The sequence below is a fragment of the Carassius gibelio genome, chromosome A3 (assembly GCF_023724105.1).
Source record: "Carassius gibelio isolate Cgi1373 ecotype wild population from Czech Republic chromosome A3, carGib1.2-hapl.c, whole genome shotgun sequence".
NCBI lineage: Eukaryota > Metazoa > Chordata > Actinopteri > Cypriniformes > Cyprinidae > Carassius > Carassius gibelio.
In genome coordinates this window covers 14,185,999-14,210,058 of record NC_068373.1, presented here as the reverse complement: position 1 = coordinate 14,210,058, position 24,060 = coordinate 14,185,999, and the positions used below count along the sequence as shown (strand labels likewise).

General features: G+C 39.3%; 2 protein-coding genes across 2 annotated transcripts; one reads left to right on the top strand and one right to left on the bottom strand.

The window, feature by feature from the left end:
* Positions 1 to 417: 417 nt before the first annotated feature.
* On the top strand, positions 418 to 10,151 carry rabep2 (rabaptin, RAB GTPase binding effector protein 2). The gene is made up of 13 exons (XM_052544861.1): positions 418 to 652; positions 4,363 to 4,524; positions 5,365 to 5,453; positions 5,615 to 5,971; positions 6,334 to 6,429; positions 6,691 to 6,789; positions 6,880 to 6,990; positions 7,099 to 7,177; positions 7,392 to 7,403; positions 7,538 to 7,593; positions 8,187 to 8,285; positions 8,371 to 8,487; positions 8,671 to 10,151. Exons 1-13 carry the CDS (start codon positions 607 to 609, stop codon positions 8,770 to 8,772), a joined length of 1,425 nt encoding a protein of 474 aa, XP_052400821.1. The 5' UTR covers positions 418 to 606; the 3' UTR covers positions 8,773 to 10,151.
* Positions 10,152 to 10,262: 111 nt separating this feature from the next.
* On the bottom strand, positions 10,263 to 22,186 carry LOC127948414 (sarcoplasmic/endoplasmic reticulum calcium ATPase 1-like). The gene is made up of 24 exons (XM_052544851.1): positions 22,037 to 22,186; positions 21,721 to 21,859; positions 21,096 to 21,113; positions 20,794 to 20,876; positions 19,384 to 19,488; positions 18,445 to 18,583; positions 16,783 to 16,863; positions 16,593 to 16,678; positions 16,206 to 16,503; positions 15,898 to 16,064; positions 15,683 to 15,771; positions 15,494 to 15,596; positions 14,655 to 14,786; positions 14,253 to 14,378; positions 13,952 to 14,170; positions 13,763 to 13,874; positions 13,085 to 13,308; positions 12,748 to 12,968; positions 12,461 to 12,663; positions 12,255 to 12,340; positions 12,006 to 12,139; positions 11,797 to 11,914; positions 11,359 to 11,476; positions 10,263 to 10,434 (listed from the first exon to the last, which is right to left on the bottom strand). Exons 2-24 carry the CDS (start codon positions 21,836 to 21,838, stop codon positions 10,397 to 10,399), a joined length of 3,018 nt encoding a protein of 1,005 aa, XP_052400811.1. The 5' UTR covers positions 21,839 to 21,859; positions 22,037 to 22,186; the 3' UTR covers positions 10,263 to 10,396.
* Positions 22,187 to 24,060: the final 1,874 nt, after the last annotated feature.

Sequence of the window (24,060 nt, the reverse complement as noted above, 5' to 3'; positions counted from 1 at the left end):
TAATTTCTACAGAGATCGTAAAATATTCTATATGAAAAATACACTTGAAAAAGCGATTTGAACACTATTACATTGTTTTTAAAGTAAAGGGAAATGGATGTCATGGCAATTATATATCCTGCATTTTGCAACCTACAGTCCGTAATCGACAACCTGCGGTGTCTATACAAGTGTTTTATTTAGCTTTTTATTTTATTTGACATTCAAATGCACAATTAACCAAACGTTTAGGAAAATATTCAAACCCATCTCCAAATGTTTTGCATACATTTTCCAACGAAGACCGCATGGGATCGGCTATGTTTCAAATCCTAGTAAGCTGGCTAGCTGGACAGCATCACGGGCGTGTTCTCAGTCAGCTGATGGCGCGCTCTCTGTATTCAGTTCACTAGGTTTGGAAACGATCAGCGCGCGTGTGCGACTCTAGGGAGGATGGTGAGGTAATATCCGCAAGACTGAACCGGGGAAAGTTGTTTCCTGAACTCTTGGTGCAGTTTTGATGAAGGCCGGACCTGCTGCACTTCACACAGGAAAAGGAAGACGGATGCGGGCAAAGAGAATAATAACGAAACGAAAGGAAAATATCGAGATAAATGCCGTGAAACCATGGAAGTGTCGGACACGACAGCATCGCGCATTGAGGAGCACAATGGTATGAACAACCATTAACGTTACATCTAGTCTAAGAGTAGAGGTTTGTGTCGATTTTGGGCAATTATTCAGAGATTGTTGCGATTAAATGAGTAAGTCATTTCAGCTTGACGTGCAAATATATCTGATCGTGTAAACGTTAGCTGCCGAAGCTCTTAAATTAGACCACGTTTGTGCATTAAACAAAATGTGAGCATGCTTTGATGACAGTCGTGTTTTAGCGCCCTAAAGTTTTAGGTTCGATGTTGACTTTCCCGCCACTGTTCTCTAGAGTCGACATTCTTACAAAGTTTTAACGTTAACTAGTTTTAACAATATGCAACCATTGTATATCTAAAAAAAAATTAATTTAAAACTCTACGTCTGTTTTAGCTGCAGTTCATACCCGAGAAAGCTTTGACGCAGTGTCACGGTACACAAAGCTGAAGGGATCATCTGAAAATTCCTTCAACTGGTTTAAACGACAAAATTATTGTAATAACAATAACTTTTAACATTTAATAGTACACATTGTTAAACTTGTAGTACTCAAGAGTGACTTAATAGAGGTTAGAATACCTCATTTTATGCAAGTACAGAAATAAAATATATTTATTGGAATTTTACAGTAGCCTACATACAGTAAATAAAAAATACAAATAAAAAAAACTGAAAAATTCTGAAATTAACCAAAAGCTCTTTTTCCTCTTTTTTTTTTTTCTTCTTCTTCATATTCCAAATATTGTAGTAGGTTTCTGCTGTCCAGACTGACTTACTACAGCTGAAATCTTGCCAATGCCTCCCTTACTGTATGTACAGTGCACAAATATTTTGTGTGAAAATAATTACAGTAATTCCTGTACTGGAATTACAGGAATTCCACTCCTTCACCTCAGTGGTTGAATGACGTGCCAATTCCTCATACGGTGCCTGTCAGCCCACCGCGGGACCCTCTGATCCAGGCAGATTTTCTTATTTAAATTGACCATTCTTTTGCTCTTTTGGGCCCTAGTTCTCCACCTAACTGGCCCTCCTTGGGCACCTCTGTGATTTCACTGGTACCGTTCATGCAGAATCTGGAGCCCTGGTTAGCACTCCCCTGTTCTGAATCCGGCCCTGCACGAGCTCCCGTTTCAAGATGTTGATGCAGAAAAGCATTCTTTAATGCGTTTGCCATCAGGACTGGTTTGCAGCAGTCGACCTGAAGGACCTGATCGACCTGTTCCTCTGGTTTGCTTTTAAGGGTCGGGCACACCAGTACAAGGTCCTGCCCTTTGACTAGTCCCTGTCACCCGGTGTCTTCACGAAAGTCCCACCGCTCCCTTTCAAGATCAGGTAGTGAAGCTGCAAGCTCCCCTGGAGGAGGCAGACCCTGGCCTCTCACTGCTGTGTCCTGTTCTTGCCCTACACATTTATGGGGACCATTTATGGGGAAATTAAACAAACCATGTTTGTCTTTAAATTTAAATGGAATGAGCACAGACAAAGATTGTTTATATGAAGAGATTTATTTTGTTGGTGTTATTTCTTTATTTGATTTTGGGTTTGTTTTAACATTTCAGTTTAGTTTTGTTATTTGACATATTTCAATGTCACAAATTATTGTGCAGCATTTTGTCCAAGCAATAATTAAAGGACACCTTTTCATTTATAATTTGTCTTAAATATCATTAAAAAAAAAAGTGACACAAATTACATCATGGAATCAGTATAGTGATTCCTATTGCACCGTGAGTTGAGTGAATCGTTACATCCCTACTTCTTCACTGAAGGTTATTGGGCCTTTCAAGAGTGACCCCATATGTCAGTATCGATGTAACGTCTCTGTTCCCTCATTCAGAGAACAAGGGTTACAGCAGTAAATGAGACGATCCATAAGTGGCCAGCTCACACTTCACAAAGTCCAGAAACATTCCCCGAGGACCATTGGTGGTCAGGTGTGTCCTCATCTGCTCATTAAGCCTGGCGTGGTAAAATACACTTAACGAGTGGTCAGTGGTTCACACTGGCTATTTGGAACCTACTAAAACCTTTGGAATAGGCAAAAATCTGTTCAATAAATTATTTAAAAAAAAAAATTGTATGCTGTACACACAGTAAAGGAGGTAGATTTCAGTTGTACTGTGGAAACATTTCAGTTGTAGCAATTCAGACTGGCTACTAGGAACCTACTACTTTTTTTGTGAATTACTGTAATTATTTTCATATGCTTATGTTTTAAGTAGGTACAGTAATACAGTAAGGGAGGTATTCACAAATTAAGTCTGTGTGCTGAGTAGGCATGTACTATTGCCAAAATTCATCTTGTTACAGCTCTGTTATGTGTGTCACTTATCTGTCACACACCAACAGGTGCTGGACATATAATTAGAGTATCATCAAAAAGTTGGTTTATTTCACTAATTCCATTCAAAAAGTGAAACTTGTATACTATATTCATTCATTACACACAGACTGATATATTTCAAATGTTTATTTCTTTTAATTTTGATGATTATAACTGACAACTAAGGAAAATCCCAAATTCAGTATCTGAGAAAATGTGAATTGTGAAAAGGTTCAATATTGAAGACACCTGGTGCCACACTCTAATGCTAATTACCTCAAAACACCTGCAAAGGCCTTTAAATGGTCTCAGTCTAGTTCTGTAGGCTACACAATCATGGGGAAGACTGCTCACTTGACCGTTGTCAAAAACACGAACATTGACACCTTACACAAAGAGGGCAAGACACAAAAGCTCATTGCAAAAGAGGCTGGCTGTTTACAGAGCTTTGTGTCCAAGCACATTCATAGAGAGGCGAAGGGCAGTAAAAGATGTGGTAGAAAAGGTTTAAAAGCAATAGGGATAACCGCACACCGGAGAGGATTGTGAAACAAAACCCATTCAAAAATGTGGGGGAGATTCACAAAGAGTGGACTGCAGCTGGCGTCAGTGCTTCAAGAACCACTAGGCACAGACGTATGCAAGACATGGGTTTCAGCTGTCGCATTCCTTGTGTCAAGCCACTCTTGAACAACAGACAGCGTCAGAAGCGTCTCGCTTCAAAAAGGAGTGGATGGCTGCTGAGTGGTCCAAAGTTATGTTCTCTGATGAAAGTACATTTAGCATTTCCTCTGGAAATCAGGGTCCCAGAGTATGGAGGAGAGGCACACAATCCACATTGCTTGGGGTCCAGTGTTAAGTTTCCACAGTCAGTGATGGTTTGGGGTGCCATGTCATCTGCTGGTGTTGGTCCACTGTGTTTTCTGAGGTCCAAGGTCAATGCAGCCGTATATCAGGAAGTTTAAGAGCACTTCATGCTTCCTGCTGCTGACCAACTCTATGGAGTCGCAGATTTCATTTTCCAACAGGACTTGGCACCTGCACACAGTGCCAAAGCTACCAGTACCTGGTTTTTTGGCCAGCAAACTTGCCTGACCTTAACCTCATAGAAAATCTATGGGGTATTGGGAAGAGGAAGATGCGATATGCCAGACCCAACAATGCAGCTGAAGGCCACTATCAGAGCAACCTGGCCTCTCATTACACCTCATTACAAGTTTCATTTTTTTGAATGGAATTAGTGTAATAAATCTACTTTTTGATGATATTCTTATTATATGACCAGCACCTATATTTTTGTATTATGCATCTGTGTTAAACAATTCTTTAAAAATAAGTCAGTAGAGTAGAAACGGAACAAGTCTATTCAGAAGTTTCTGAAGTCCTTCTGTGTTTTCCTTCAGTAGAAGCTGAAGAAGACCTGCAGACGCAGCTAATAGAGTGTCGAGCTCAGCTGGAGCACTGGCAGGGTGTGGCGAAGATCTGCGAGCTTGGCAAACAGGAGGAGCTGCAGGAACTGCAAAATCAATGCGACCAGGAGATTCAGTCCTTGCAAGAGGCTCTGAGAGGTGAGGAGTGAGAGGGAGGGATCGAAGCAGTGTGGGAGGTAAAGCACAAGTCTGTCATTGTTGATAAATCATGGAACGTCTATGGAGAAAAGCCACAGTTTGTCTTTAGAGGAGTAGCTCATCTAAAAATGTATGTCTCGAGAGCTTGAGAACCTGATTTTCTCAAGCTTTATACAAGTAAACACATCTGTAGTTCACTAATACAAGGTGGGGGTGAAATGTGTTTCCAATTTAAAGTAAGGAGACTTCTAGCTAAAAGAGTTGTAAGGCCAGAGCTTTTTGTAGTGACATCGGAAAGACCTTGTTATCTTTAATCAAAATGAGATGCAACTCGCTTCATCCCTGCTGACATTTTTAAGTCTGCACCACGCCAATCACATTCCTGTATGCAACATTCACTTTTTCGCAATCCAATTAACAACCAAATTCCCGTTGCCTAAATAGAACCGCATAGGGCTAGCAATGCCATGGTTGTGAGTTCGATTCCCAGGGAATGAATGAACTGTTAAAATGTGTGCCTTGTGTGCAGTGTAAGGCGCTTTGGATAAAAAAGTCTGCTAAATGTGTAAATGCAATTGATAAAATTGCCTTTACACTTTTTTTTTTTTCTTTTTCTTTTTCTTTTTTACACTTTTTTTTTTTTTTGTTCAGTAAGCTGTTGCATTTAGAAGTATGTTAGAATCCAGAAGTTCTGTTAATTGCAATTTTATTTCATTTGCCAATTTGAATGTCATGAAATGGAATTTAACCCAAAGAACAGGAAGCGACAAGGAATGTGTTTAAGTGATTCTTTGTGACTGATCCCACATTTTTCACATCCTGTTTTGTCCCTCATCTTAGAAACGGTTGCTCAGTATGACGCTAGAATATCTGTTCTGCAGTCAGAACGAGCACAGTGGAGGAGAGCCGCTTCGCCCAAGGAGACGAAGGTTTGTGTGTTTCTGAGTCCTGCCTTCTGTGTGTAGGCCAAGACGTATGTACTGATGTATATTTATTTTATATATTTGTTTCAATTTATGAAAGACCTTTTGTTTTCTGTCTTATAATGCACCTAAGTCACTACATTTTACAGATTTCTTTGTGCATGCAGGTGGTCTCTAAAAAGGGCAAGGTGGAGAGTACCTGTCCTCCACAGGGTGGTTCCCCTTCCCTGCGAGCTGCTGATCACGAGGGCTCAGGCTCAGACTCTGATCCACTGGAGCTGTCAGGAGAGAATTCAGACCCAGAGACAACAGGCCTTATGATGGACTACTTTCCCCAGCACTGTGACTCTGCCTCCCTGTCTTCTTTCTCTCTGGACACACCCTCTTTGCCCCGACATCCGCCCCCTCAAGAAGACACCGCCTCCCTGGTGTCCACAGGAACATTGGTGCCTGAAGCAATCTACCTGCCACCGCCGGGACACAGACTGGTCACACATGCAGACTGGGACAAATTGCAAGCACAAGTCAGTATGCTTCTAGTTTTTATAGCAGGATTCTCACGACCATGGAAAACTGTATCAGGATTTATTTTAAAATGTGATTGTCAGGTGTGGAAAGGTCATGAAAATTATCAAAATCTCAAATAATGGAAAGATTTTCTAGTTACAATTGACTCTACGGTTGCCTCTAACGGCTAGAAATTACTCCTCATGAGTGCAGTCCTTATCTAGTTATAGCAAACGATTTGAAACGTCATGGAAATGTATTCATCGAAAGGTGTAGGACATTTCTAGCCTGTTGTTTGTAAATCAGTGCATTAGAGATCACCCAGGTTGGAGCATGATGTCTTTCAGCTAACTTGTTGAATCTGATATGGCATTTTTAGCTTGTAGAGCTTCAAGAGGAGGTGACCGATCTTCAAGAGCAGAAAGCTGAGCTGGAGAAAGAACTGGATGTGCAAAGCACAGAGACACAGAAACAGGTACAGAAACTCAGATCCTGTCTTTTGCTACACAGACCAAATAAAACACATTCAGAAAGCAATCACATTGCTTAATATTTTTGTTAAAACAATCATACAGTGATAATGTAATAACGTTTGGGTGGAAGTATAATATAATGTTTTTTTTCAATGGGGTTTAATTGCTTTGAGCATAAACCCTGATATAGCAAATTTACAGTTGATTACTGTCAAAGCAAAGATATCAAATATATTGATATATTTATGTTTTGTCTATTGCAGTTATCAGTGCTTCAGTCTCAGGTGCAAACATCTGAGACCCTCCTTGAAGACCTACAGAAATCTTTTAGCCAGTCACAAAATGCCGTTCAGAGCAGATTGGTGAGTAGCAGCGGGTGAATGGTCCAATCAAAGGGCAGCAGGAATCCATAATCCAAAATCTTGAAAAGATCACAAATTGTTTCCACGCAGGCAGAGCTGTCTTTCTCTCAGAAGAGAGTTTGTAATGAGCTCTCCAAGCTGAAAGGTGAAGACACTGATGTGGATGAAAATAGCCTTCCACCCCACAGTCCAACACTAGAGGTGTGTGTGTGTGTGTGTGTTTACAAGCGGGTTTGATGAAAGGAGGCCAGAGCTGAATGTTGTGTGTGTGTCTTAAGTCATTTAGTCAGTGTGTGTATCTATACATAGGCAGCTCACTGTGAGGAGAGGCTTCGTATTGAAATAGTCAACCTACAGGAACAGCTGGAGACACGCACAGAGGAGAGCGGTCTGTCTATATCATTAGAGTACATTACATTTATGCCTTTGACATGCACGTTTTCACAAAGAGACTTTGCTTTCCCTCACTGTTCGTAAAACTTTTAAATAATGTTTCACAATGAATAATTTCAGTCATGTCTGCCGATTGCGTTTTCTCCTCAATGACATGTTCTGCTTTTTGTCTTTTCTCCTCATCTTTCTTGTCCCATCTACTTCTCCAGAAGTTTTAGAAGGTAAGTCATATATACTTTAACTTGTTTGTCAATAGTGTAGACCCTATTTGTGTGAGGGTAGGTGTTGATATTTGAGTGCATTGCCATGAAACTGTGTCCAGTGTCAGTTTGTGATTGAATTCCCTCTCCCTCAGTGAAGCTTGCCAGCCTGACAGTAGAGACAGACCGCATACAGATCCAAAGGGAAAAGGTATGGCAGCTTTTAATTCTCAGGTGTTATTTCTTATGAGTCTAGGACGCATTCAAAAATGTTCAATACATCCCTTTGCTTGTTTCTTTTCATGTGAGTTCACTGTGTATTGCTGAAACACTCAGTCAAATCAGTCTATTAAGACATTTTTTGAATGTCATGTGGCATTTGCTTGTTTGTACTTCAGTGGCACTGTAACCTTTAGGATTTCCCTGTAAGCTTAGGTCCTTTACTTTTAGTCTTAACTTGGCCTGCCGATTTCATCATGACAAATGAACTGGAAGGAAAAACATCTGTATATTATTGTTGTTAAATATTTGTACTTTCTAAATATGATGTGTGTGTATATAATCTGTGTATTTATGTATCTGTGCTTGACTCCTTTAATCCAACTACTAATAGTTAAGACATTTTTTACACCATATTACAAAGTGGAGAAATTTTTTCTCCCTTTATAATTGGATGCTTTCACGAAGTTAAACTTGCACATAATGAGGTCATGTGACAACAGTGTAGTGTAGTGTTGTTTGACATTGTTTAGAGTGTACAATGCAGTTAATAAGAAGGTGTCATTGTTTCATCTGTGTGTGCAGTTGGAGGCTGAGCTGCAGGAGTGTCGTGTGGAGGTGCAGGGTCTGCGAGTGGCCCTTTCTCACCTTCAGAAGGAGAACAAATCTCACATCCAGGAGAAGGTAGGCCTGCATTTTGGGGTGAATAGGTGACTATCATTGCATTTGATTATACACTAGTTCACATCTCTCTATGTCTGTCTTTCAGGCAGCATTACAGCAGCAGTGTTTAGAGTGTCGCAGTCAGGTGATCAGTCTGCGCTCTCAACTAGACACTAGTCAAGGCGTGCAGAAGGATTTCGTGCATCTGTCGCAGTCCCTGCAGGTACTTCACTGATTTAGGATCAGCATTGAGTTTATACTCCTCTTAATCTATCCTGCATAAATTCTGCTGTTCAGTTGTTGATGGCACACATACGGCTATGTCCTCACTACATGATTTCTACTCTGTCTGTGGCAAAAGATTTAAGCATAAGTATTTTGAAACATTGTTTTCATTTCATCTCAGGTGAAATTGGAACAGATTCGCCAGGCAGAATCTTTGAACCAAGTGAAGCACATTCTAGGGGAGGAGATCGAAGACACTGATTTACCTGCTGATGCCACATGAACCTGTATAAGAATAGGTGGCATTTTGGCCAAACAAAGGGAAGAGATTCTGGTGGGCAAGGAGGTGGTCCTAAGAAAGGGCCAAGCTGAGGTGGGCTGCCTACATAAAAAATAAAATAAAAAAGCCTACAGTGACATGAACGAAACGGCCATTCCTGCACTCATGGGTTCACACTTCTTCTAATGAACTCAAGCTATATGGGGAAACATGATAACTTTTAAATCTGGACAAACTGGAATTGCTAATACTTGAATTTTGTGAAATACTAATACACTGACTACTAGCTGTACTAGACTTATTGCTACTGCAGTGTAAGTTTTATCTCCCCAACCTAATCCTTTTTTCCTAATAGACACCGATGGATATATATTACTTATTTTCAGCATCTGTCACCAGCAAAATAAAAATATACTGGGGGCAGTTGTAACTTTATAATATATATTTTTCCCTATATAACCCAGACTACTACAGATTTACCTTCTATCGCTATAAGAAAAAAGTATATGTGCCAAAGTAACAATATCATTAATTAACATATTATGAGAAGGACTGTCATAATATTTAATATTCCATATAATGTATTTTTCACCTTTATATGGCACTAATTACTTTAACTGTCTTAATGTTTTAAAGTGAAAAATTTAATGGTAAATGCATTATAATTGTTTGAAATGAGATGCAACCTTTTTACACTGTATTAATAAGTAAAGTGTAATTAGTTGTTGACTAGATGCTAGTCTTACAATATATTAGTGTTTTAAAGATTAAATCTTCAAATTCATACCATTTTTGTTCAGAAGTAGTTACAATTGCCCCCAGCTTCACAGCCATGATGAAATCATTTATGATATCCACCAGCGATAGTGTTAGCATATTCCTTTAAGAGATTACATAAATATTACTTGAAATTAATTGCATTAAAGCCTTAGACAACCTAAGAAAATATTAAAATAGTTTTTGTACCTCTAATGTTTTTTTTTTTTTTTTGTTGAAACTTTTTCAAAGTGAACCATTCATATTTACTGTTCTCAGACAGATAGAGAAGTTATACTGAAAAGATACCATCACTTTAACCTGAATAAAGTTTGTGTGTATTAGTTGCCCCCTGCTATAATACTACCTACCCTAGTATAATTATTTGTGCATTCAATTTAAGGCCTAAGTCACTTTAATGGAAATAGACAACATTTCATTATGAAGTATCTGGTGCCTGAGCCAATGAACAGAGGAGTGATGAGATGATAAAACACTAAATCTAAGTTTGAATAGAGCGAATAAATGTTAATTCATATAAATGTAACATGTTAGTAACAAATCTGGGTGCATTACATGTGTATAAAAGAAATAAAGAGTCAACTAAAAGACAGTAACAGATGATACTTGCTTTTTATACATATCTTTATTTTAAGAATAGCATTTTCATTAGAACATACTGTTCACAACTATATATATATATATATATATATAGTCTTAATACATATACATAACACATTTTACTTAAATATTTTTTTTCCTTTCTATAAGGTTTTACATTTCATGGTTGACTTTCACTGGTTCACAGTGGCTTTCTTTTCCACTCCTGACGAACTTAATTTTTCTGCTGTTTTGCTCGTTTCTTCGTTTTTCAGTCCCACCTTTTGGACACTAGATTGTCATCTTTCACTGTTCGAGAAAATAAATTATGTGGTACAGGATGGCTTAAAGATGGTCCACAAAAATGTTTAAATAATATAGGCACACATTGCTTTTAATCACATAATCCTAAATATATAGTCTTAAAATTGATCTTTAAATATGGAAATGTTCTTTAACCTAATTGTTTTTAATGAACAGAATCTGTCTGAATTAATCATACCAAAGCATATGTGTGAGTATGAATGTAGCATTAAGACTGCATTTTCTCTGCTGATAATGGTATTAAGATTATACAGTGGCATCTGTTGCTATATGGAGCATTACTGTACTCTCTGAGGAGCAATCAGCAAGTGTTGATGTCAATCAACAAACCAAAGAATGTAGTTTGTCCATACACAAACAGACACAGGGATGCAGGCAGGCATGGACAGAGAGGATTGTGGGATACCTTGCTTTGTTACAGGAACATGGAAGGGAACAGGATTAGGCTGGGATAAAATAAAGAAGGGTTGACCAGGGGATTGAGTGAGGAGGAAAAGGGTAAAAAAGAGGAGTATTTACACCACCAGAAGAAATGGAGCGCAGAGAGGAGGGTTCAAAAACAGGACAAGAGATAAGTAAAGGAGAATACAAATTTAAAAGGGAAATGAATAAGTCATGATAGGAAATTTTTATTTGCTTGTTAAACAGTTAGTCAGGTCTTCAAGACATACAATACAGTAAGTTGTTTAAGTCATTTTAACCAGTATTTAGTTCTGTATTTGTATGTTACTTTAAATATGCTTAGAATTTATTTTAAATATCAACGTCCAGGATATATTTTTTAATTTTTTCATAATTGATTAATCATTTGCAAAAAAAAAAAATATATATATATATATATATATATATATATATTTTTTTTTATCGAAATTTGTCAAGATTTACCATTTGCTTTAAATGGTTACTTACGCTCCAAGTAGTTGCGGGCAACAAACTTGAGCAGCTCGTCAATGAGGATGACGGGGAAGGAGAGCTTCAGTACAACGATCCACTGGGCCACACTGAGATGGGTTAGCTTGAAGATCAACTGTTCGAGGGCAAGACGGAGATTAGCAAATAACCGCAGATAACAAAAACCAGCTGGATTGAAACAATGATGTGATGAATTAATTAAAGAATAAGAATATCGCCGCTTTATTTTATAATGGATTTGCAATTTAATCAGTGTTGGGGACGTGACTTGGACATGATAGAAATGTCTCTTGGCTGGACTTGAATATGGTTTCATAAGGCACCTGGGCACACGTCTTACATCGCCCCCTAGTGGCGGCCCCTTTGCCAGCATAGTGATATTGCTAAACACATGAACCAAATTCAGCATGCTGGATGGACACAGACAGTACTTACAGGCAGAGGGTCCACATAGATGATCATGAAGTGCAGAGACATGGAGAGACTCATGGCTGCCACCAGCCACAAATTGCTCCATGGAGGCATACGCACCAGAGACTGATTCTCAGATAAGCTGCGAAACCATGCATCATTGTATGTTACAATCAGCATAAAAACATTTATGATCAACTGCTTTATGATGTTTGGATTTGTTAAGTACTGACCTGTTCAGAGCGTTGCACATCTCAATAGTGACCAGGACAGACAGAGACATTGTCATGGGAGGAGCAGCCTCGAACACCTCACATTCAATGCCAGCAAACTCCTCGTTCTCCGTAGTGCACTGCATGAAGTGGGACTGGGGACAGAGAATAGGTATAGCATTATTATTTTATTCTGAAATGTACACATTTTTACTGTCTTTCATATTTATCGATTGTTTAATTCTCCGCTAGATAATGCTAGATTCTCACCAGCTGGTAAAAGGAGACCATGGGGCCATCTTCGCAGTAAATGAACCACCAGCCAGCAGCAGCGACAGTTGCAGCACCAACATAACCTGAGCGAGAGATTGAACAGAATCCTTAATTGAGATAATCAGGGAAGGCTCAGTATCACTGAATACATTGTGAACCTAGAATGGATCAGGGATGAAGCAGAAAAATGAAATTAAGCACACCTCCAATGGCCAGGTATCTGAAGAAGAGCCAGCCAGAGATGAGGGGCTCTTTGGGGGAGCGGGGAGCCTTGCTCATGATGTCCAAATCCGGGGGGTTGAATCCCAGAGCGGTGGCAGGAAGACCGTCAGTCACCAGGTTCACCCACAGAAGCTGAACTGGGATCAGAGCCTCAGGAAGACCAAGAGCAGCAGTCAGGAAGATACTGAAGAAGATGGAGAAAATAAATCAGGTTCCGAGTCAAACCTATTCCAGAGGGTAAACGTATGAGAGAGAGATTGTCACTCACCACACAACCTCTCCGACGTTGGAGGAGATGAGGTAGCGGATGAACTGCTTCATGTTGTTGTAAATGGCTCTGCCCTCCTCAACGGCAGACACGATGCTGGAGAAGTTGTCGTCGGCCAGGACCATCTCCGAGGCTGACTTGGCAACAGCAGTGCCAGAGCCCATGGCAATGCCAATCTCTGCCTTCTTCAGGGCAGGAGCATCATTCACACCATCACCAGTCTGAGGAGTGTGTAGAGGAGGTATGGAATAAAAAAAAAAAACGCAAGCATGTTAAATATATTTCTGATCAAGTGACCAAGATACTATTTATGCTTTTGTGACATTCGCTCCCTTACCATGGCAGTGATCTCATCAAAACCCTGAAGGAACTCAACGATCTTGCTCTTGTGGGAGGGCTCAACACGAGCGTAACAGCAGGCCTTACGCACTGCCTCTCTCTGCTGGGCCAGTGGCAGGTCATCAAACTCACGGCCAGTGAAAGCACGGCCTGTCACATCCTCATCATCACCGAAGATGCCAATACGGCGGCAGATAGCCACAGCGGTACCTTTGTTATCACCTGGGAAGGAGATATTATTTTTTCAGGTTTATTGCAATATATTATTGCAATATATTTAAGTCCATATTTATAATACATTATAAGAGTATTCTTAAAGGGTTTCTCCATCCAAAAAAAGAAAATTTTGTAATTAATCACTTACCCCCATGTCGTTCCAAACCATATAAAAGCTTAGTTCATCTTTTGAACACCGTTTAAGAAATTTTGGATGAAAACTGGGAGGCTTGTGACTGTCCCATAGACTGCCAAGTAAATAACCATGTAAAAGTCCAGAAAATATGAAAGACAAGCCAAAAGTATTCTCGCCGCTTCATAAAGTTACAGTTGAACCACTGACAATGTCTTTCATATTTTTCTGGACCTTGACACTGTTATTTACTAGGCACTCTATGGGACAGTTTTGGTGCTGTTTCAACAAATATGGGCACTGATTTAAGGATTGAACATGATTCACCTGTGATCATGATCACACGGATACCAGCAGCCCTGCACAGCTCAATGGATCCAATAACTTCTTTACGAGGAGGATCCAGCATACCAACACAACCTACGAAGGTGAGATCAGTCTGTGAGGAAAGCAAAATTCAGTTATCATGTTAGTTGAAATACCAATGATGTCCTTGTTTCTCTTTCACACAAATACCTCATATTGAGCAAACTTGGTGGCGTCCTCCAAGTTCATTTCCTCCTTTCTCAGAGGGTTGTCACAGGTTGCCAGTGCCAGGCAGCGCAGGGTATCACGGCCAGTTCCCCATTCCTTGATCACAGCCATGATCTTATCCTTAACTGGAGCAGTCAGGGGCACACGGGAGGTTCCAACACGCACATAGGCACATCTGTCAATAACACCCTCAGGTGCACCCTGTGACAATAACGATTTTGTGATTTAGATTCTCCTTACGGCAATCAATTTTAATAGGTTACTTTTTAAGGATTGGTCTTACCTTGACAAACATCTTGTTTCCAACAGAGGCCTTGGAGGCCTTTGTAGGGGAGCAATAGACAGACATGGACTTCCTGTCACGGGAGAACTCAAGAGTAAATTCCTTCTTCATAAGCTGCTTGATCACCTAGGTAACCAAGAGAAGAAAACTACATTGATATTACGTTTGAATTGGAATTAAATTAAAATTCAATCTTGGAACATGAATTTGACCGTTAACTATTACAACACATCCAACCATGAACTAAGTGTATAGAAACACCACTATCATAGATATCCTTTTGATATTTGAATCATAAATTAGGGCTAAAGATTTAAACTTAGAATTGCAATCAATTCCAAAGGACACAATACAGCTGACCAACATGAGCTTAGAGAGCCCTGAAGAGGTTGAAGTACTTACAGAACAGCATGTGTTGGCTCTCTCCACCTTGGACAGACCACGGACATCAGTGCCGAACACGTTCATCTTTTCAACCAGGCAGCACAAGGCAGTCTCTGTAGCTTCACCCACTTTCTCATAGATTCCTTTAGACTTTAAAACAAGAGAGTGAGCGTTAAAGGGTTAGTTCATCCAAAAATGAAAATGATGTCATTAATGACTCACCCTCATGTCATTCCAAACCCGTAAGACCTCCGTTCATCTTCGGAACACAGTTTAGGATATTTTAGATTTAGTCCGAGAGCTTTCTGTCCCTCCATTGAAAGTGTGTGTACGGTATACTGTCCTTTAGTGTTGTCAAAAGACCCGGTACTTCGGTACCAAGTCGGTACTAAAAAAAATGAAAATGTGACTGTACCAGGTTTCTTTAAGTACCGGTGGTACGGAGTACCCCCTCAACCTGCTTCTTGACGCATAAAGCGCTTTGATTTCAGCAAAGCAGAAAACGTGGACGGAATCTCAAAATCCAGTCATGAAAATTAAACTTGCATTTTAATATGGACAGTATGGAATTTGTCAAAGTTAGCATAAATTAATCAAATCAAACCTCCATATGGACCAGTATCTGTAAATGTTAAGCTGCAAAAGTTGGTTGAAAAGTTGGAGACGCTGCATCTTCTGCACGTCTCTGTGTGAATGAATGAATGGTTGAGACGTAAGGGTTTGTTTACTACATAAACTGAAGCGTGTGAGGCTTGAGGGTGAATCATTAATGACATAATTTTCATTTTTGGGTAAATTATCCCTTTAAGCTCAGTTGTGGCTTCACAAATGGAAGAATGAATATATTGTTTGTTTACCTCATTGTAGTCCAGAGATGAGTCATTGCACAAGGAACAGATGGTTGCCAGCTCCACAAGGCCGTCATGCTGGCCACACTTGACAGGAAGTCCACCCTTAGTTCTGTACGTTAAAGTAAGGAGAATGGTGAGCCTTTCTGTGTGTATCTGTTTGCATGCGAGTCACTTAATAAATATGAAATGACTTACACTTCTCCCTCTGGTGTGTACTTGGATCCAGAAATGTCATACTGGTCAAGAGTCACAGAATCACCATCCACCTTCTCAATGATGAACATCTAAATACCAAGAGAACAAAGCTTAAACGGTGTGCAAAACATAAAGGTTTTGTGGTTGTATCGAGAGGATTGGTATATTGGTGCTTGCTTGAGATTGCTTGAAGCAAGACAATGTCTCTTACAAACCTTTGTAACACACATCTGGTTGGTGGTGAGGGTGCCGGTCTTGTCTGAACAAATGACAGATGTGCAGCCCAAAGTCTCTACAGAGGGAAGAGAACGGACGATGGCGTTCTTCTTAGCCATACGGCGGGTTCCCAAAGCCAAGCATGTGGTGATGACAGCAGGCAGACCTATTTGGAAAGAAACCGATGTGTTGGATTACTCCATTTACAAAGTCTGCATTGAAAAGTTGAATCCTGAATCTTGTATGAATTTTACTCCTGATTTTCCCTGCTGTACCCTGATTTGTATCATGACTCCTATTTTCTCACCTTCGGGGATGGCAGCTACAGCGAGAGCAACAGCGATCTTGAAGTAGTAGACTGCACCGCGGATCCAGGAGCCACCGTGAACAGGGTCATTGAAGTGGCCAATGTTGATGAGCCAGACAGCCACACAGATGAGGGAGATGACTTTGGAGAGCTGCTCACTGAACTCATCCAACTTCTGCTGCAAGGGGGTCTTCTCCTGCTCAGTGGCAGCCATCTGGTCACGGATTTTACCGATCTCAGTGGAGACGCCGGTGGCAACCACAACTCCGACAGCCCTGCCAGCAGCGATGTTAGTGCCCTGGGAAAACGGGTGGGAGAGAGCGTGTAGATGCTAGTGCTGTAGAAAGAAGAGAGGTACAGCAAAAAGCTGAAGAAAGAGAAACTCACAGAGAAAAGCATGTTCTTCTTGTCCTGGTTGACAGCCCTGAGGTCAGGGACAGACTCTGTGTGTTTAATCACACTGACGGACTCACCTGAGGATAAAGTGAGAACAAAGGTGAGAGAAGGATAAAGATATATGCAATGTTTTGTGAATATTGAGAGGTAACTGGACAGATATTGTAAATCGGAGACTAACCAGTGAGGATAGACTGATCAACACGCAGAGTTGTAGAGCGGATGCCGGTGATTCTGATATCAGCAGGGACTTTGTCACCAACTATACAGGAAAAAGTTGAGAATTAAGAACACACATGTGAAGAACAATTCATACTCAAATCTCATAGTACTCATAGTAAGAAGTATACAGAAATACAGTGACGCTTGGGGTTAGGGCAGTGGTTACCAACCTTAATTAACCATAACATCCCTGACCTCCGCCTTTATTTCAGACCAGAAATAATTTGTCCTCCTAATTTGAGGCCTTTTATTCAGTATTTATTTAGTGATGCACCGATCATGATGTTTTGTGACCCCCACCTCCTTTTCTTTTTTTACAAGCAAATGTAATTTTTTTTTAAACATTTATTATTTATTTGCTCTTTAACAAGCAAACTGACCTTAAACAAAAATATCTGTAGCCATTGGAAATTAGAGGCAACTACTGCATTTTAATCACAATCTACACAAAGATGCTACACACGTTGCATGAGAAGTTTTTTTTTTTTTAACTAAATAATTTCAAGATTTAAAGTGAAAACAGAACAGTCTGACTTTATCCTGTAAAATTATGTTTCATAAAACATATCTGCATGAAACAAAAACATCACTGGGGCTGAATGACATGCAAATTCACTCTCTGACAGCAGGTGGCGCTTATGGAACAGCAGCAATACAGCATTTCCTTGGTTATAGATGTAAACAAACCAGCGCTGCTCTGATAAACACTACTTTATACGGAGGTAAGCGAAGAAGAAAATACCATTGAAACTTAATACCTATTGTAAAAAAAATTATTTTATTCCAAAATTGTCTTAAACTTTATATTTAAAGCTTCTCTGTTGTATATTATTATTATTATTATTATTATTATTATTATTATTATTATTATATTCTTCAATTCCAAGGCTGTCCATTACTACGAGTTTAGCCTCGTCCCTACTTAAACCAACATGAACCAGCCAACCAGGGTCTTCAGAACTATAAAAAAACATCCAAGCAGTTATGTTGAAGCTTCTCTGGGGGAAAATGGCTCACCAGATTAGTCTAGTCTAAAGATTATGCCGCTGTCAATAATGTTTGCTGATCTATTGGTGAAAGATTAGAGACTCAAAAGGGGGACCTGTTCAAGGGGCAAATGCATAAAAGAGAAGAATGAAAAGGACCAGCTGACCTTCAACACGGTGTAAACAAGTGGCCTAGAGACAAAAAATGAGTGATGAGGAAGGAACAGGTGGAAGAGGGAAAGAGAAGGGGCAAGGGATTGAAAGAACGCAAGTAGAGGAACAGGTGCTGGGATGTATTTATATACCGGCCTTTTCTTTGCCCATGCTCTCGCCAGTTTTTTTGGCCTTTTCTGATCCCATTACTCTATATTCTTCCTTCCACTGTCACACAATGCCCCCCCCCCCCCCGCCCCGTAACTGCCTTAAAAAGATGCTCACACTTTCTCAAGGGCATTAGTCTTATATAGTCCTGTCCCCTCTGCACATGTGCCTCGTACCTTGACACCACTGTGTAACTGTTGGCTTGAGGGTGTTGCTTACTCTGCATTTCCATTTTCAGACCATTGCACTCTTCTTGCGTGTTAGAGAACTATGAGATTGTTTTGTGTTAATGATGCTCTGCTCCACTGGTATACCTGACACTTCCACAATGTCTCCAGGAACAATCTCTCTGGCTTTGATCATCTGTACGCTCTTTCTGTCTGCGCGGTAGACTTTGCCCATCTCTGGCTCATACTCCTTCAGAGCCTCGATGGCGCTCTCCGCATTGCGCTCCTGTGAAAACAAAGTCCTTGATCAGTTCCTGCTCCCCTTTATATTTTACACCTTGACGACTCTCATCTTCCAAGGGTGTGCATACTTTCCAAATGACTGTTGTGCCAGTTGTATGTGCACTTGATGAAACCTGATCAGCCTCTAATATTTTTTCCTACTGGATCTTTGTGAATACTGCTGTGTCTAACCTTTAACCTCTGATGTCATTTACACCACTCTGGGTTCTAATGCTTGCATTCACTGTTTATTTCGATAGTGGTCCCAAAAATAGTTTTGTAGTTTTACGTTACTCTTGAAATGTTTCTATTATTATTTTTATTGTATTCGATAAATGCAAGATAACTACAATTGGTGTCTACAAAAAAATATGCTGGAGCTTTTCTTAGTGATATCTTCAATTTAGTCATTTTCCCAAAAAAATTTGAACCAACTGGGCAAGCGTATTTTACCAATAGTAGATTTATGAGGTCTGCTTCTCTCAATATACATACAGTGTTACTGTAAGTGTAGTTCATCACATTACCAGAACATTTTTGTCTTCATTTTTAACAAAATATCTACTGTATTACGATTTTAAAACCTTAAAAACATGTTTTGTCTGAAAAGTGTTTTCTTTAATTTTTATTTCATTTAAGAATGTATTTAAAATTTTACATTTCTCTTTTTATTTTAACAATAATTGGCTCTAAGTTTAACATTTTGTCATACAATTTATTTATTTATTATTTTATTTTGGAGGTTGCCTCTAGTATCCAGATTCTTTTTGGGGCCACTGTTTTAAAATAGATGTGCAGATTCACCTGCCATACTCCAACGACAGCATTAGCAATAAGGATGAGAAGGATGACAAATGGCTCGACGAAGGCAGTGACTGTTTCCTCACCTTCCTCAAACCAAGCCAGTACCTGATGAACAGAGAGAGCCAGAGAGATTGTGAGAGACACATCCAAGATCCATATGGGAGATATAAAAAAAACAAATTGAATAAATCTATCTTATTAGAGTCTTATTAAAGAGACCGTAGATGTATGTAAAATTGTGCACCAGTTTGGGTGGTTTATGAGGACACATTTGTATAATGACATGGGTATTACAATGTAAAGGTGGTTTATGGTTTATGAAGACACTTCCTGTGTCCCTGTAATTTAAAAGGCTTAAAAATATACTAAAATCTAGACTTGAAAATCTAAAAATGCTCAGTGTCCTGCAAGGGGCAGGTTTAGGTGTAGTATTGGTGTAGGGTGATAGAAAATACAGTTTACACAGTATAAAAATAATATGCATATGTAGAGTCCCTGTAAACCACCCATAACCAATGTGTGTGCGTGTACCCTCTGAAAGTTTTGCGCAAGTAAGTGCCCCCCCCCACACACACACACACCTCATCTGTACATGAAGTTATTGTGGAGTGTGGTGTACAGTTGATCCAGTAATTCTCACGTGTGCACACACATTGCTTGTTTTATGGCAGGAGGACACCTGCTGTCTGTCTTTCTCTCCTTCACCTTTACAGTCTCTCCACCAATCTGTCTTTCATTCCTTCCATCACTGACCTTTGTTGGTGGATTCAGTTTCTTGTACTGGCTTAAGACCACCTTAAAATAACACTCTCTTCTCTTTCTCTCTCTGTCTTAATCACTCACTCACTCTCGCTCTCTTTTCTTTTTCTCTGTCTATTCTTTCTCTGTCCTTGCTTCTCCTCAAAGCTTCTATCTTGGCCTTCTAAGGCCATAATGGCAGCTGTGATAAGGCTCGACGAAGGCCTGAACAAAACAGCAGAACTAATGCCTTCTGCTTCATTTATTCCAAAACAGATTTGGAAGAAAGAAAGAACGGCAGTTTTATATGCCGTCACTCATTCATTATCAGAGCGGCAAGTACTCCGATTTCAAAAGTGAGGGCATGTATATATCTGGGACTAACTAAAGATGCCTAGCACCTCATGCTAGCAGTGTTGTTTCACGTAACTATAAGAGTCCCATAATACCCGGCACATATAAACAGCTGGATTACTGTCTACCCATTATATACTCTAGGCTGAAGGGTTACCATTTGGCTTGATTGACAGGAACGGATGGGAATGTGTCCCTGTCCTTCACATTCACATTATTAATCATTGTCTGCACCTCTAAATGAAACCCAGTCTGTTCATTAAAATGTTACAGCTCAGTGTCTGTAAATCAAATGTTATGTGGTTTCTATTTACTTACAAAAGAGATGCAGGCAGCCAACAGCAGGATCCTGACCAAAAGATCTTCAAACTGCTCAACCACCAGCTCCCAGATGCTCTTACCTGAGAGAGAAAGGTTTTTTATATAGTTGAATCAGAAAGTCAATATGACCAAATGGTGAGCACACCAAGCATGGTCTTTGTTTGATTGAAAGGAGAAGTGCATAAATCAAATTGCATGTTTTAAAGCAACTGATCTGCATAAAAAAACAGACATGATGTCAATTCTGAATCTAGGTCTTTGTCTTATAAATCTATGATAACAGTAAACTGAGAACTTACCTTCTTCAGCGGGCAGCTCTGTGATTGGTCAGTTTGGTCCAGTAGACAGTTTAATGGCAGAGGTGGGTAGAAACAGAACCATTAGAATTAGCCATTAATATCTTTCCCATCAACAACCACCATAACATAGCATATTAAATGACAGTACAAATCTCCATTCTGACTGACCATTTGTCCTTCTGTTTGACCTTCTACTGAAGTCCATGTAGGCTTAAAATGGCCCCTGTTTCAGCTGTGTTTCTTCTTTTTTTCCCCTATTCTTAATCTTGCAAATGTATGTTATTATACTGCATGGATAAGTGCATCTGTTCAAGTTCTTGAAAATACTTCTGGAGATGTATGGTGTATTATCAAAATTTTAATGCATTTGAATTGGATTTTTTTTTTTTTAAGTCTTGAGACACTAGAACTCAAACATTTTCCTCCACTTTGTCTGTCTATTCTCAACTAATCACAACTAAGCATGTTCTTATTACAAAGTTGGGAATTCTTGCTACCTCCCTTCAAAATGACCTGTTCTGTTAATTCGTCCCCAAAGTTTTTTTTCTATTTTTTTTTTTTATTGTAATCAAACATATATAACATTTTTTGAGATGCCTCCATCATTTGACCATGCTTTCCTCACCGTTGAATCCGTACTTGGCTTGGCTTTTCTTGACCTGATCTGGAGTGAGGCCTGTGGTCTCGCTCACGTCAAAGTAGGCCAGGCATTCTGCTGTATCCTTGGTGTGTGCGTTCTCCATCCTGTCTGCTCAAAGGGGAGACTTCAAAAAACAAACAAAAAAAAAACACGAGATGTAGATGTCTTGGATTCCTACTCCGATGCAGACAATCCAGTTTTAAGGTTTTTTTCACAGGTCACTGAGAAACGAATGAATCCCCTAGTTATTTAAATTAAACAAGCAAACAAACAATAAATCTGAGCAAAAGAGAGTACGCACCAACACTTTTTAAAAGTGTGGGATAGGGACAAAACGGATGGCCCCTTGATTCTTTCTCCCCTCTCTCTTTCTCTCTCCTTATCCTCCCTCTGGATTGCAGGGCTGACAGAAAGTGCAAACTTTCACCCATCTCTGTAGAGTTTTATAAAGACACCAGACAAACCATCTCCCAGGTCACACCCAGTAGAGGCCCCCTATTGGCTGAGATCAGACAAATATGGTGAGAAAGGGGCATGGCCTTTGGAAGAGATGGAGGGGTGTGATTGGAGCATTTGGGTGACAACTGCAGCAGGGGTGAGCAGCCTTAAAATAAGGGTTGAAATTGTGGTCTGTTGAGTGATTGCTCAAATGGTTTTTGGATGTTGATATACAGTAAGGGATGACCATGGGCTTGGCTTTTTGTGGGGATTAAAAATTTACAGGGCCTTGTTATTATGTGGTAAAGGATTAAAATGTCTGTCTATTCAGTAAGAACTGTAATGTGAAGGTATGTTTGAAAATCAGTGTTGGGGGTAATGCATCACAAGTACAATGAGCCTTTTACAGTTAAAAAAATTAAATCTTTGGTTATAAGCATGCTCAGCCTAGGTGACAAAAAATAACGCAAAAGTAATTTAATCAGAATCAGAATCAGATCTTTCCATAAAAAGTTATGAAGTAATTCGATTAGTTACTTTTTATGGAGTTACACAATATTGTAATGCATTTCTTTTAAAAATAACTTTTCCCAACACTGTTGAAAATATATGAAGATTGTCAGATCTCCATTGTCAGAGAGGATTAGCACCCAGGATGAACAGCTATGGAAAAGCTAGTGAGCCTAAAACAATTCTTCAGACATGGCAATGTGTTGTAAAAGAGGCTGAGGAGGGATTAACTGAGGGATTAGCAAGAGTGTGTAAAGAGGAAAAGAAAGAGGTGAACAAAGGAGGACTGTTAAGGTAGAAACTAAGACATCATTAGATTCTGAGTGTCTTTGTTTGTAGATCGTTTGTCTTGTTGAAAGATGGTTTAAAAGAATAGATGGTGATAGATGACTGGTTAAATCATTTTCGTCGAACCATATAAAGGACAGGAAGAAAGCACTGTATGATTTTAGCCCATTTAATGGCCATTATTTCTTTTCTAAATTTTTTAAGCGTGCTTAATATTGAATGCAACTCGATGCTTACAGTTAATTACTGTAATGGATATAGGTAAAGTAAAACAATGGATGAAGTAGGGTTTTGCATGTAATATTTATTCTTTTTTACTCTGTATTGTGTAGTCAAGATATTTATTTGTTTAAAATGATATTGTATGAGTGGGTTAAAACAACAATCATATTTGTCGACGTTGAATGTGACAAATGGTCAGTTGGTCAGTTAAATCAAGTTGCAGACTCTTTCCCCCATTATCATTCTTACATCACTTGAAACTAAATCCATACCATTAGACTAACAACGTGACAATACATTTGAATAATTCTTAGTGTGTAATTTATTTATTCTATTTTATTGGGTACATTTAATTAATGATGCAAAAAGTTTTATCCTTTTGGCACTTGATCATGCAGCCCTACATGCATTACACACACAGGCACACCAGAGCATTATTAGACATGATGGGATATCATATGGGTGAGTAATTGTCTCAAAACATCCTTCAGCCCCTCCTTTTATTCACACCTCAGATTCATGCCTACATGAAGTGCTTACAGTTTGTGCTTCTCTTCAGCTGCTCTTCACTCTGCCCTTTGAACTTTGGATCATATTGTAGTTTCCAAGAGTAGGAACATTTAATTCCCCCATCAGATAATGTTTTCATCCATCAACACTTCACTTGCACAAGATCAAACTATTTTTTTAACATGCCACAATTCGTATTGTTATTGTTAACTAAAACTAAAACAATAAAGAGGTGTACACTGAAATAAAATATGAATAATAGATGAAAAACAGATTAAAAACAATTAGATGAAAAAAAAAACCTTAGAATTGAATTAGAAATCAGAACAAATGAGAAATTAGAATTAGCAACTACCT